At 37.9% G+C, this 14,855-nt stretch overlaps 1 protein-coding gene across 14 annotated transcripts in view; it reads right to left on the bottom strand.

Moving 5' to 3' along the window:
- Positions 1-2,200: 2,200 nt before the first annotated feature.
- The window catches only part of RAP1GDS1 (Rap1 GTPase-GDP dissociation stimulator 1), a 150,699-nt gene continuing 138,044 nt past the window's right edge, over positions 2,201-14,855 (bottom strand). For all 14 annotated transcript variants that reach the window (XM_070505325.1, XM_044766359.2, XM_070505326.1 and 11 more), the window contains 3 exons: positions 14,426-14,552; positions 10,479-10,607; positions 2,201-4,035 (listed from right to left, as the gene is read on the bottom strand). In XM_070505325.1, the coding sequence (XP_070361426.1) occupies positions 3,908-4,035; positions 10,479-10,607; positions 14,426-14,552 (384 nt within the window). In that variant the 3' untranslated portion in view covers positions 2,201-3,907. The remainder of the gene's footprint in view (positions 4,036-10,478; positions 10,608-14,425; positions 14,553-14,855) is intronic.

Consider the following 14,855-nt stretch of genomic DNA (forward strand, 5'->3'; position numbering starts at 1 on the left):
TACACAAGGCTCATTTTTTCCTTCAAATACTGTAGCTGAGCATTCATGACGTACAAGGAACGGCTTACCCTTGGAAACCTCCAACATAAGAGGGACTCTGCCTGTCTAGTCAAGAAGCATAATGACACCTAGGCCATCACAGGGGGATTCTATCCCAGGATTCAGAGCATAGCTACCGTAAGCTGTCATGCAAAACACACAGCATTTCTGTTTAAGAAAAAGGCACATACATGAACAGATATGTACATTAAAAAGGTGTACTTTATACATACTGATAAATCATTGGGCGGCATTGAAAAAGAGAAGGGGGATTGTTTTGATTTCATACTGAGGAAAAACTCGTAGTACTACAGCTTTATTTCTATTGACCTAGTAATATTAATAAATGCTAAGATTGCTGAGCTACCACTGTTATCCCCACTTTGCAGATAAGAGTCTGAGACAGGAAGAGGAAGCGCTATTGTGGGGACCCGCATTCCAGGTCTGCTCTGCAGACCCGGCCACCTTCGTTTCAGGGCACGGAAGCACGAGGATTGAGGATTCCGCACTGAGGATAATGGGGTGCTCCTCAAACTCTTAACTGACACACTGTCTCCCATGTGGCTGTTGTTCTTTGAATTCCTTTAGCGGGGAATCCTGAAGGTGGAAGAGGGGAGTGTAGTTTAGGCCATAAAATATCATACTTCCATGCAACCTTACCTTCAACTTTTAAGTTTCAATTGTCAAAAAAATCCTGAGAAGTAGGGCTTATTAAACTTGTCATATCAATGAGAGAACAGGCCCAGAGAGTTCTCTTGGCAAAGGTCATACAGCCAGTAAGTAACAGAACCAGGATGTGACTACAGATCAGTGTCCAAAGACCTTATTCTTTCCACTTACCATATGTTTAAAAGACAGTTACTGCAACATTTCAGTCAGACACACCTATAAAACAAACCTATGAAGCTACATGGCACAACTACGTATGTATGTAAAGAGAGCACATCTGTGAGAAAAAAAACCCTCAATTTTCTTGGTTACAGTTATGAAGATTCATCTGCAATATGATTAAGTGCTTTTTAATAGACACTTATGTAATTCAAATGTTATGGCTTCCTAGAGCTAGGAAGTAGCTTTTAAGCTCACCAATTCTAGTAACAGCTGGATACAAAGGCTAACGCTCACCTAAGTAATAGACATCTTCACCCCTTATGTTCAGCAGAATTAGATAATAGCAACTCCTAATGATACCAAAGAGCATGTGTTTCTGAAATCTCCACATGCAGGGTTTATCAGAACACTTCACACTAATGCTTACATTACCAAGAGCTGTATTTTGTTCCATCCAAGAGAAAATCATTTTAGAACTGAAAAATTTTGTTCCATATCTCCATTGTTATTAGATAGTACACTCAAAACATGTTTTATCAAGGAAAACACTAGATTATGGGCCAGCACTTAATCAATTTTGCTTTGAGCACAGTGAGGTTATAGTCTGGGTGGGTGGTTAGCAAGATTCCAAGGAGCTAAGGGCACTGGGAGGGAAGGAGGGCCCTACAGTTATCTCAGAGACATCTTTTTCCCTTGAATTCCTGGTCTCTGTGCTTTCTATTGATGCTCTTGTCCTGGCACAAGGTGATAACTGAGTCACAGCCCCTCCCATCCTCTCCCTTAGAATGCACTCTTGGTGGGCAGCAAACTAATTTAAAGGTGGCCTCTAGAACCGAGATTCAGTGGTAGGAGATAGGGACAGTCCTGTCTGTAGACTGCCACCCACTGCCGTGGTACGGCGGTTCATCACCTAGTTTGGTGGACCCCTGTCCTACGGGCACAGCCTTCTGCTTTCTGGGCAGAACAAATGGGGATTTGAACCGCATTTTGTTTTGCTGGAGACGAGAGTTCCTAGCATATCAGACAACTGACTGCTGGCAAAGACCCAGATGGTGGCTTCTCTCAAATCTATGATTTTTGGAAGCCTCCGTTCTAGGGACAGATCCCACTATCAAAAAAAAAAAAAAAAAAAAAAAAGAAATCTGAAGTCAGACAAATATCTAAATCTCAATTTTTCTATCAATCTATCTAGAATTAGTTCAGGCAGTCTAGAAGTTTCATGGAAGTAGGAATTCATTCAACAAATACTTATTGAGCACCAACAATGGGCAGTACTGTTCCAGGAGCTGGAAGAACAGAAGTAAAATATACAAACCACCAAATGATGCCATTACAGTTTCATATACTATTTATTTAGTTATTAATATGGACAGCCTATTACACAACATTACAGGTGTCTTTCAAAACCTATAATAAAATATAGTCCACTGTCCAGCCCAGGAGAAGACAATAAACAAGCTCATTCTTACAGGAAGTATAGCATAAACACGCACAAGAATGGTCCCTGTCTTGGACATCAGAGGTTCTTTACCTCCACTGGGGTGTTAATTTCTTGAATTACAGCTGTTTCAAAGTCCAACTTCGATCACCCTATAGAACGTTCAGTATCTCATGTTGGAGAGGAAAGAGCTTCTGTCACCCTGGCAGCCCATTCTACTGTCCTGCAGTCCTTCCAGCTTGGAGCCCATCTCACCTTCAGCTGGTGTTTGTCAAACTTGGGCACGGGGAGAAGGCAGGTATGCCAGAGATGTTTTGATTAATTTACAAAGATTGTGTTTTAAAGCTCTAAAAACCCATTTGGAGGTGGTAGTGGCAGTGAAAAGTACACTATATTTCGCCAAGGGGGTCTTCTCATCTCTTGAGTCTTGGAGCTGTCCCCTTTTCTGATAGCCTTTGAGATCTACTGCAGCTCTGAGTGCAGTGCAGGTGGGAGACTCTAAAAGCTGTTGGCAGGAGGCCATCTGCAGGAGGAACTGGACTGATGACTATGGATTCTATAACTTGCTTCCTTTCTTTAGTCTAGACAAACTTATTTCTTAATCTTTTTTCCTACGTCCTGCTAGTTCTAATATAAGATTCAAAAGGACTATGACAGATGAAACTTCTTGCTTTCAAGCTGAATGATGAAAAACAGTAAAAAAAATCCATTCTCCACTGAGCTATACTCAATTTCCTCAGTTGAAAACAAATGCTAAGTAACTTTTAAAGACAAATGTTGGACAATGCTGATTAATTGATGGAAGAAGTGCTCAGGTGAAATTGTACATATATCAGAATCTAAAATACAGGCAAAAAACAAGATGCACTAGTGTAATAGAGATCCTTCAATCCTTTAGTTTCAAGCTGAAAACTATAAACGTTTTCAACATCAGAATACTGATGACAGCCAATTAAATAGGAAATCAAAAACCTCAGGAAGTCTTGCCAAGTTTGTGGCAGTTTCAAGGATCTACACAGTTAGGAAGAAGGAGAAACCATAAAGTAAAGAGTGAGAGCATTGGACTTTATTTAATTTTAGGTACCATGGGTTTGACATTAGTAGGTAAGACTAATGAAGGAGCAGCCATACAGTTTTTTGGTCACTGTGCTTCCCAAGCACCAAAAAATGGAGCTGTTTTTACTATTCAATTCCATCTTTAATAACCTAGACAGATCCTGCTGCATTCTTGTTTGTTTCTAATTTACCAGTACATTATTATGTAGTTTACCAAGTGTGAGGAGCAAGTCATTATGTAGTACCCAGTTTACATCATCATAGGACTACAACATGCACATTCTACTTAATGTAGCTCAAGCAATGGGAATACAAGAGAACAGTTATGGGTGGAGACTTGTTTTTGACAAATTCATGTTCACACTAACTATGGGTTTAGAAATCTTATTGGGCAGGTACCTACAGCAGTTCTTCAATTGGTATTGGAACATTACACGCATGCACAAGTGACATGGTAGAGAATGAAGCAGAAGAGGCAGTGGGATGGAGGACAAAGGGGCAGTGAGCGATGGGATGATGCCATGTACCGGGGAGAGGCCACTCTCAGCTTTCCACAGTAAGTCTCTGCTCTGTGAGAGAGGCCTGCTGGGCGACACTTTTGTTCTCATGACTGCGAAGTTTGGATATGACATCTAGAAAGGCCAAATCCTGTACTTCCTTGTGTAGAGATTCTGGAAGACAAAAACAAGGTAACAGATATGCTTCTGTTAGGTTGTTCTAATCTTACTGTAAAATCCATCCGAAACATACCCCCAAAATGTTTATTTGCATGAGATTTAAAATTAGGAACAATTCAGGAAAAAGACATAGGAGTAGCCTAGAAATGTCTTCTTTAGGGATGTGTTATAATAAAAAAAATCAAAGATCCTTTACTTGTCACATTTATATAAAGATAAATCAGATGCTAAGTTCTACAGTCTAAGGTTGATTAGGGTAATGAGTTATAATTAAACACAGCTCATTCTATGATCTCAAGGTTCAGTTATAGACCACTAACCCTATCATCAGGTCAAATATGAAGTCCAACGACTTACAGAAAAATCTTAGATGTGTTTCAAATTAATTTTGTGGCAGATGAAAAGGTTTCAACAATCTTTTAATAAATTTCTGTGACACTAGACTCCCTTTTATATTTCCTATCTTCCTCTTTCTGGCTTTTTTTTCTCTATTGTAACCTCAATTACAGGAAAATACAGGACTCCTCTTAAGACTCTGGGAACTGCTATATGGGAAGACTGAGGTCTTAAACATGAGTTTATGCAATCAGCATTCCTCAAACTGATGTGTTCATTTTGATAAGACTGAAGTATAAAACTAGAATCAGTGTTTTTAGTAGAAACAGAAAAATCCATGCTAAAATTCACATGGTATCTCAAGGAACTCTGAATATCCAAAACAATCTTGAAAGAGAAGAACGGGTTTTGGTTCAAGAAGGTGACGTAGGAGGTTCCTGAACTTACCTCCTCCCACAGACACACTGAATCTACAGCTACATATGGAACAATTTCCTCTGAAAAAAGCCCCGAAACTAGCTGAGCAACTCCTACACATCGGACTTACGAGAAAAAAACCCACACTGAAGCAAATAGGAGAGGCTGAGACACAATCTCGCCATAAACCCCACCACCAGCTTGGCAACCACAATCAGGAGGAACTCACAACCCTGAGCTTCTTCCTAAGGAGTGAGGTGTTTGAATCCCACACCTGGTACCCCAAGTTTTAAGACTTGCACCTGAGAGACAAGCCCCCAAGATATCTAGCTTTGAAAGCCAATGGGGCTTGCGTCCACGAGACCCCTAAGGCTATGGTGAATTGAGAAACAGCTTTGAAAGGGTTCATGTACGTGGACTCACTAATTCCAGGTCTCAGCAAAGAGGCAGCCAACTGAAAAGTGCCTAGAATTTCTGTGAAAGAGGCTTATCTGCTTATCTTAAAGCATCGGCCTGAGGGGCAGACATCTAATTTAACACACATCTAGGGGGCTGCTGAAACAGTCTTCAAAGGCAAAGGCCAGCAGACGCCATCTGTGTGCTCTCCCTGACTCCCTTTAGGTCTCCAGTATCCCCCAGAAAGGATGCTCATGTGGTGCTGCCCAGGGGACACCTCTAGATCACCTGGCTCTGGTGGCCAGCAGGGCTTATGCCTGCAGGTCCTACAGGACTCTAACAAATGGAAAAAGATCTCTTTACTGGCTACCACCCCCAAGGCACAGCAGAGACGCAACAGACTGAGGTGCCAAGTCTTGTGAAAGAGGCCTATTAGCTTATCTTCATAGCTGTGGCCTGAGTGGTGGGCTTCTAATAAAACACACATCTAGGGGCTAATTGTAATCCTCTCCAGAGATCAGGGAGGACAGTGGGTGCCATCTTCCTTCTCTCCCTCTGCCCTGCCCCAGGTTGATGGTGTCTCTGAGAAACTTGTACAGGTGCTACTGTACAAGTCTGGGGCCCAGAGGACACACCCCTTAATAGCCTGGCTCTTGTGGCCAGCAAGGCTCATGTTCACAGGTTCAAAGGGATGGTAGCAAAGAAAGAAACAGTTTAGGGCTCAGCTCAGAGGGAGAAGACAGAAATGCCCAACTCCCTGTCTTCCCCTGAAAGAGGTCTATTTGCTGAAAGAGGTATATTTGCACACTTTAAAAGCTGCAGCCTGAGGGTCTGGCTTCCAATCAGCCTGATTCTAGGTGCTGACTGAGATCACCTCTTTGGGACACTGACAGGTCTTGGCACACCCTCAATTACTGGGAGCCATTAAAAATAAAATAAGACTGCTTGGATGATCAGAAAGGTTTGTGAGACAACCAGGAGCTATGGCAGGGTTAAATGATAAGGTTCATCTCCTACACAAGGCCACTACTTCAAGACTGGGAGAGCTGGCTGTTTCCTCTAATGCATAGAAACTAACAGAGTCAAGAAAAATGAAGAAACAAAGGAACATGTTCTAAGAGTAAGAACAAGATCAAACCTCAGAAAAAGGCCTCAATAAAATGGAGATAAGTGATTTACCTGATAAAGAGTTCAAAATGATGGTCATAAAGATGCTCACTGAGCTTGGAAGAATGGATGAACAAAGTGAGAATTTCCACAGAGATAGAAAATATAAGAAAGTATCAAATAGAAGTCACAAAACTGTAGAATTGAACTGAAAAATACAATAGAGGGGCTCAACAGCAGACTAGATGAAGCAGAAGACAGGATCAATGAACTTGAAGAAAGGGCAGTGGAACTCACCCAATCAGAGTGCCAAAAAGAACGAAGAGAGAGAAGATAGCTTAAGGGTCTTTTGGGACAACATCAAGTGGACCAACATTCATTTTATGTGTGTCCCAGAAGGATCCAAGAGAGAGAAAGGAGCAGAAAACATCCCTAATCTGGGGAAGGGAAGAGACATCTAGATCTAGGAAGCCCAAAGATTTCCAAATAAGATGAACCCAAAGAGACCCTACACCAAGACACATTATAATTAAAGTGTCAAAAGTTAAAGATGAGAGAATCTTAAAAGCAGCAAGAGAAAAACAAATTAGGTACAAAGGAAAACCCTCATAAGACTACCAGCAGAAACATGGCAGGCTAGAAGGGAGTGGTGCGATATATTCAAAGTGCTGAAAGAAAAAACTGCCAACCAAGAATACTCTATCTAGCAAAATTGTCTTTCAGACACAATGGAGAGATAAAGAATTTTCTGTACAAACAAAAACTAAAGGAGTTCATCACCCCTAGACTGGTGTCACAAGAAATATTATAGGCACTTCTTTATGCTGAAATGAAGGTGCTAATAAGTAACAGGAAAACATATGAAAGTATAAATCTCACTGGTAAAGCTAAATATATAGCAAAATTTAGAATAATATAATGTAAAGGTGGTGGGTTAATCACTTATAAAGCTAGTAAGAAGGTTGAAAGACAAAAGTAGTGAAAATAACTACAATAATTTGTTAATGAACACATAAGATAAAAAGATGTAAATTGTGACACCAAAAACATAAAACAGGGGCTGCCCCATGGCCTAATGGTCAAGTTTGGTGCGCTTCGCTTCAGTGGCCTGGGTTCAGTTCCTGGGCATAGACTTACACTATTCATTGGCAGCCATGCTGTGGCGGCAACCCACATACAAAATAGAGGAAGACTGGCACAGAGTTAGCTAACGGTGAATCTTCCTCAGAAAACAACAACAAAAAACAAAATTAAAACAAAACATAAAACATGGGGGGGGGGTGTAAATGTAGAGCTTTAGAATGCATTTAAACTTAACATTTATCAGCAACTTAAAAGAGATTGTTATAAACATAAGTATTTTTTATGTAAGCCTCATGGTAATCACAAAACAAAAACCTACACAAAAAATAAAGAGAAAGGAATATAAGCATACCACTACAGAAAATCATCAATGCACAAAGGAAGAGAGCAAGAGAGGGAACAAAGGAATTATAAAACAGCCAGAAAACAATTAACAAAATGGCAATAAGTACATACCTATCAAAAATTATTTTAAATGTAAATGGACTAAATTCTCCAATCAAAAGACACAGATTGGCTGAATGGATAAAAAAAACAAGACCCATCTATATGCTGCCTACAAGAGATTCACTTCGGATGTAAGGATACACACACTGTAAATGAAGGGATGGCAAAAGATATTACACACAAATGGAAACCAAAAGAATGCAAGGATAACTATATGTATATTAGATAAAATAGACTTTAAGACAAAGATAGTAGTAAAAGGCACAGAAGGTCTTATACAATGATAAAGGGGTCAATCCAACAAGAAGTCTATCTTCTGTGTAAATATTTATGCACACAAGATAGGAGCACCTATTAGTAGGAGACTTTAATTCTCCACTTTCATCAATGGATAGATCATCCAGATAGAAAAATCAACAAGAAGACATTGGCCTTAAATGACACATTAGACCAGATGGACTTAACAGACATATACCCAACATTCCATCCAAAAGCATCAGGATACACCTTCTTCTCAAGCACACTCCAGGACAGATCATATGTTAGACCACAAAAGAAGTCTTAATACATTTAAGATGAATGAGACCATATCAAGCATCTTTTCTGACCACAATGGTATGAAACTAGAAATCAATTACAAGAAGAAAACTGGAAAATTCACAAATATGTGGAAATTAAAAAACATGCTACTGAAAAGCTAATGGGTCAAAGATGCAATCAAAAGAGAAATCAAAAAATTTCTTGAGACAAATGAAAATGGAAATACAACATACCAAAACTTATGAGATGCAGCAAAAGTAGTTCTAAGAAGGAAGCTAACAGTGATAAATCTCAACATCAAGAAACAAGAAAGATCTCAAATAAACAACCTAATTTTACATTTCAAGGAGCTAGAAAAAGAAGAACAAATGAAGCCCACAGTTATCAGAAGTAAGGAAAGTGGAAATAAATGAAATAGAAACTAAAAAAAACAATAAAAAAGATCAATGAAACTAAGAGCTGGTTTGCTGACAAGATAAACAAAATTAACAACCCTTTAGCTAGATTCACCAAGAAAAAAGAGAGAGGACTCAAATAAATAAAATCAGAAATGAAAGGAGATGTTGCAACTGATACCACAGACAAAAAAGGATCATAAGAGACCCAACTATGAAAAAGTGTATGCCAAAAAATTGGACAACATTGAAGAAATGGATAAATTCCTAGAAACATACAACTTACCAAGACTGAATCATGAAGAAATAGAAAATCTGAACAGACTGATTACTAGTAAGGAGATTGAGTCAATAGTCAAACCCTGCTCCCTCTGTGGCCACCCCCACAACAAACACAAAGTCCAGGACCAGATGGATTCACTGGTGAATTCTACCAAACATTTAAAGAATTAATATCAATCCTTCACAAACTGTTCCAAAACACAGAAAGGAATTTTTTTAAAAAAAGAATCTTGGAACATCAGGAAGGAAGAACAACAGACAGCAAAGATGTAGATAAAAGCAATAGACTTTCCTTCTCTCTTGAGAGTTTTCTGAATTATGTTTGATGGTGGAAAACAAAAATTATAACACTGTCTAATGTGGCTCTAAATGTATACAGAGGAAACATTTGAGACAATTATATTATAAGTGAGGGAGAGTAATTGGAATAAAAAAAAATCTTCAAGCAATCCACAGAAAGTCAGCAAAAAGAAAACAGAAACAAGAAACAAACAGAAAACAAAAAATAAAACTGCAGACTTAAGCCATAACACATCAGTTATTACATTTAATATAAATGGCCTAAAATACCCTAATTAAAAGAAACTGACAGTAGATTAAAAAAACATGACCCAATGATATGCTGTTTACACTTCAAATCTAACAGTATAGCAGATTGAAACTAAAAAGGTGAAAAAAGATCATGTGAATATTATTCAAAAGAAAGTTGGAGTAGATAGATATATTAATATCAGATAAAGTAGACTTCAGAGCAAAAGAATTACCAGAGACAGAGAAGAACATTACATAATGACAGAAAGGTCAATCAACCAGGAAGGCACAGCAATCCTAAAGGTGTGTGTACTCACCAACAGAGCTGCAAAATATGTGAAGCAAAAACTGATAGAACTGAAAGGAGATTTAGACAAATCCACAATTATAGTTGGAGACTTCAACACCCTTCTCTAAACAATTGACAGAACAATTAGTCATAAAATCAGCAAGAAAACTACCACTACCAGTACCAAACAAAAGGATCTAATTGACATTTAAAGAACATTCCACTCAATAATAGCAGAATTAGTATTCTTTGCAAGTGTCCACGGAACATATACCAAGATATGCCAATGATTTTTTGAATCAATTCTTTAGTTAATATCATGGCATACAAAATCAGAACTTGTTCTTTATATAAAATAAAATTTTAGGGTTAATAAAACTTCTAGGTATTAATTTTTTAACAGTGATTTTGCCTATATTTGCTATATAATACTTATAATAAGAATCTTTGGAGAATATTTTTAATGTAAAAGTAACCCTGTATCGTCCATAAACTAATTTCTAGTGCTTTTTACACCCAAAGCCACCATTTACTATTATTTTATATTTAATATTTAATGTCAACCATACGGTTTAATGTCAACCATGGACATCAATGATGGAAAAAATACTTACCAGATCCCATAAGAGCACAGATCAGGACCATGGAATTATATTTGATTTCAGGAGCACTTCTCTCATCTGCTAGCAGTTTGTGTAAAATCTGTACAAGTTTAGCACTTTCTAGATCTTTCTCAGCAGTGCCTAGAATATGAAACAAAGTATCAGTTATATCCACTGTGGATGAACCTGGTACAATCTGGCTAAACACTGTTTCTTTCTTGTGAAAATGACCATGTCCCTTCCAAAAAGACTGATAAATAATAATGACCTAGATATATAATACTAAGTCCAGACCTAGTTAAAAGAGTAGACATAGCTAAATTTCAGCAGACATTTCAGGAATCTAGGTTTAAAATTCAATATTGAAACATTCCTTTTAATATGAGGCAATTAAAAACCATTATTATGGAAAATGTTAAACGTATAAAAGCAAAAAAGATGGCATAATGATATACTATGTACTGTCACTCTCTTCAAAAATTATTATGGCCAATCTTGTTTCATCTATCTTTAGTCTCATTCACCTACTCTCACCCATCAAATTATTTTGGAGAAAATCCTATAAATCACAATTTCCTCCATATGTATTTCAGTATGTATCTTTAAGAGATAAGGTCTCCTAATGCAATTCCTATCAAAATCTCAGGAGGATTTTTTTTTTGTGGAAGCTTAGCCCTGAGTTAACATCTGCTGCCAATCCTCCTCCCTTTGCTGAGGAAACTGGCCCCGAGCCAACATCCGTGCCCATCTTCTTCTACTTTATACGTGGGATGTCTACCACAGCATGGCTTGCCAAAGTGCTGCCATGTCTGCACCTGGGACCCGAACCGGTGAAACCTGGGCTGCCAAAGCAGAACGTGAGAACCTAACTGCTGTGCCACTGGACCAGCCCAGCAGGATTTTTTAATAGAAAAAAATATAAGCTTATACTAAAATTTATGTGGAAAGCCACAGGCCCTAGAAGAGGTAGACAATCTTGATAAAGAAGAATAAAGTGGGAGGAATTCCTCTACCTGATATTAAAGCTCACGATACAGCTACAGTAATCAAGACAGTGTGACATTGGTGGAGAGAGAGACATATAGATCAAAGAAATTGAAAAGAGGATCCCAGAAATAGACCTACATAAATATGCTCAACTGATTTTTGACAAAGGTACAAAATCAATTCAGTGGAGGAAAGATAGCTTCTTTACCAAATGCTGCTGGCAATTAGACATCCATAGACAAAAAGGGTACCCTGATTGGACACAGATATTAACCCAAAATGGATGACAGACTTAAGTGTAAAATGTAAAACTATAAAACTTTTAGAAAATATAAAGAATTCTCAAAAACTCAATAGTTAAAAAAAGTTAGAAAATGAGCAAATGATATAAATAGGCATTTCACCTAAGAATATATACAGATGGGAAATCAGCACATGAAAAGATATTCAATATCAATACCATTAGAAAAATGGAAAGTAAAACCACAATGATACTACTACACAGCTATCCGAATGGCTAAAATAAAAAACAGTGACAACACCAAATGTTGGTGAGGGTGCAGAGACAACTAGATCTCTTATACAGTGCTGGTGGGAATGTAACATGGTATAGCCACTCTGGAAAACAGTTTGACAGTTTTTCAAAAAATTAAACATGCAGTTACCATACAACATAGCAATTGTACTCCTAGGCATTTATCCAGAGAAATGAATATTTATGTTCACATAAAAACCTATACATGAATGTTCATAGCAGCTTTATTTTTTAAAGCTCAAACTGGAATCAGCCAAGACGTCCTTCAACAGGTGAATGGTTAAACAAATTATAGTACTTACATACCATGGAATATTGTTCAGCAATAAAAAGGAATGAACTATTGGTACACAAAACAAACCAGATGACTCTTTAGGAAATTATGCTGAGCAAAAGAAGCCAATCCCAAAAGGTCACACACATACTATATGATTCCATTTCTATAACATTTTTGAAATGAGAAACTTTTAGAGATGAAGGGCAGATTAGTGGTTCTCAGGGATTAGAAGCCGGGCAGGAAGTAGGGGTAGGAAGCAGGTGAATGTGGTGATAAACCGAGGGATCCCTGGTGGCAGCACTGTCCAGTATCTTGATTGTGGTGGTCGATACACAAACTTACACGTGATAAAACTATACAGAACTTTACGCACACACAAATGAGTACAAGCAAAACTGGGGAAATCTGAAGAAGACAGATAAATTACATCAAAGGCTGAAATACTATACTATTTATAGTTTGTCAAAATGTTACCATTGGGAGAAACTGGGAAAAGAATACAAGAGACCTCTGTGTATTATTTTTTACAACTGCATGTGAATCTACAATTATCTTAAAAAAATGATAAGAACTCTTAAAAATGTTGCCTTAATACTATTATCATACAAAAAATTTATAATGATAATTCCTTCATAATATCAAATAGCCTATAAGGAAACAAGACTGGAAAAATACTGTTTTCAAAGTGTGTTGTATATTAAAAAGATAGCATGGGCTTATTTTTATATCTTAAACTAAAGGAAGCTGGGAAACACTAGATTAACAATAAAAAAAAAGTATGTATTGTCATTTTATATGGTTCTATGGTAAGGTGACTAGACTCAGGAAAAGGCTGGCAAAATTACAGCTTGTTTGGAAGATACTGGCACAAAACCAGATTCACCCCATGCTGGGAGGTCAAAGATATTCTTAAATTGTTCCATCACTTCAAGATATTTTAAATCAGGTCATGAACCCAGTTTCATATTAATGTCACCCCACTTACCCCAGCTGGTCTTGAAGGTGTCTGGACTTTTGGATTGACTCACATAATCTACCCAAACCATGTGGGAAATCACAGGCTAGGTAGGACTCGAATTACCCTCCACAGCATCTCTAACTATAGCCCGAAGTCACTGAGAGTAAGCATACATTTTCTTGAGGTTGTTTATCTTGAAAATTCAAGAAAATGTTACAACCTACTTATATGTATGATTTTTAAAAAATTATAAATGGTTTTAAAATTCACAACCCTTTCAGAGGACAAATGTTGAAATCTCTCATACCCCAAATCTCAGTAAATGTGACCCTGGAGGAAGATACACTATGTTTATCTTTTGGTTTCTCCTTCCTGGGATAGAGGCTGGTGGGTCCACTTGTCCCAGTGTGAGAATTATGGATGTAAATCATCAGTGGGAATTAAGAGGTGATCAGTTAACAGCATTTACCCCAATGGCTTTGAACTGGACAGGACATACCCACTGAGTCTACAGACCTCCTTTGTAAGGCAAGGGCCATGTGACTCTGATTGTCCCCAGCTGACTGTATTGGAGATTGGTTCCTGAGACAAAGGTTGCTACCCGGAAGCTAGATGCCAATGACCTAGCTTCTCATGAAGAATTCAGACAAACAGGAACGCTATATGCTAGACAGAAACTCACCAAATTATTTAAACTCTGCTTTTGGGGAATTGTGAATATAAAACACACAGAAGAGTGATATAAAAGGTGCTAACTTAGACTGAAGGTAACGCTACAAAGCAGTAGAAACCATGGTGATAGAGAGAAGCACATCAGGAGCAGAGATGGAAGAGGAGGTCTGGGTCCCTGGAAAAGCAGCAAACTCTAAACCTGCTGTTGTGTTGTAAACATTGTTCCATTTCTCCATGAGCCCTGCTGAAAACGTTTCTGTATTCTCTAAGTGCCTGTAATTGAGATAACATGTAACAGTCAAACCAACCTTAAAGCATTGCCCTAAAAATGTTACCAAAAGTACAACCAAAAGAGAGAGCTGTGGTGACAATCTGTTGAAAATCATTTTCCATACACTCAGATATAGGTACAGACACACACTGGCAAAACACTTCTAGTCAAGGTTCTGTCTGACTTCCATTCCACTCCTGTGCTTGCCTTCATGCCAGATAAAAATAGGAGAAAATAAGTTTGTCACCAGGTTACTTACCCAGTTCTAAAGCTGCTATTAGTGCCAAAGCAACAAGGGCTTCATTCTGCATTATTACATGTTCACTGGTTGCCATGGTAACTAGATGCTTGATGCCACCACTCTGTACAATGGTTTTAATTACATCCTACAATAAATAAATATCACAGAATTATAAACATTAATTTCAAATGTAAAAAACTGCATTATAATCAGTCAATTCATTGTTGAGTGGTTTTCTGACAGTGTCCTGTATGAATCATTACATTTAAGAATAATTTTTTTCCTTCACAGAACAAAGTGAAAAAGCTTTTAGCTTTAAATAAATTCATCAAAAGATGACAACTTAAATTCCCTAAATGAAAAAGACCATTGCAGTTCATATCAAGGAACAGAGAGTCCCACAAGCTACCAAAGTGAAAGAAATAAAAGTGCCATTGCCCCAAATGTT

Source organism: Equus asinus, chromosome 3 (assembly GCF_041296235.1).
Source record: "Equus asinus isolate D_3611 breed Donkey chromosome 3, EquAss-T2T_v2, whole genome shotgun sequence".
In the NCBI taxonomy this organism is placed as follows: Eukaryota; Metazoa; Chordata; class Mammalia; order Perissodactyla; family Equidae; genus Equus; species Equus asinus.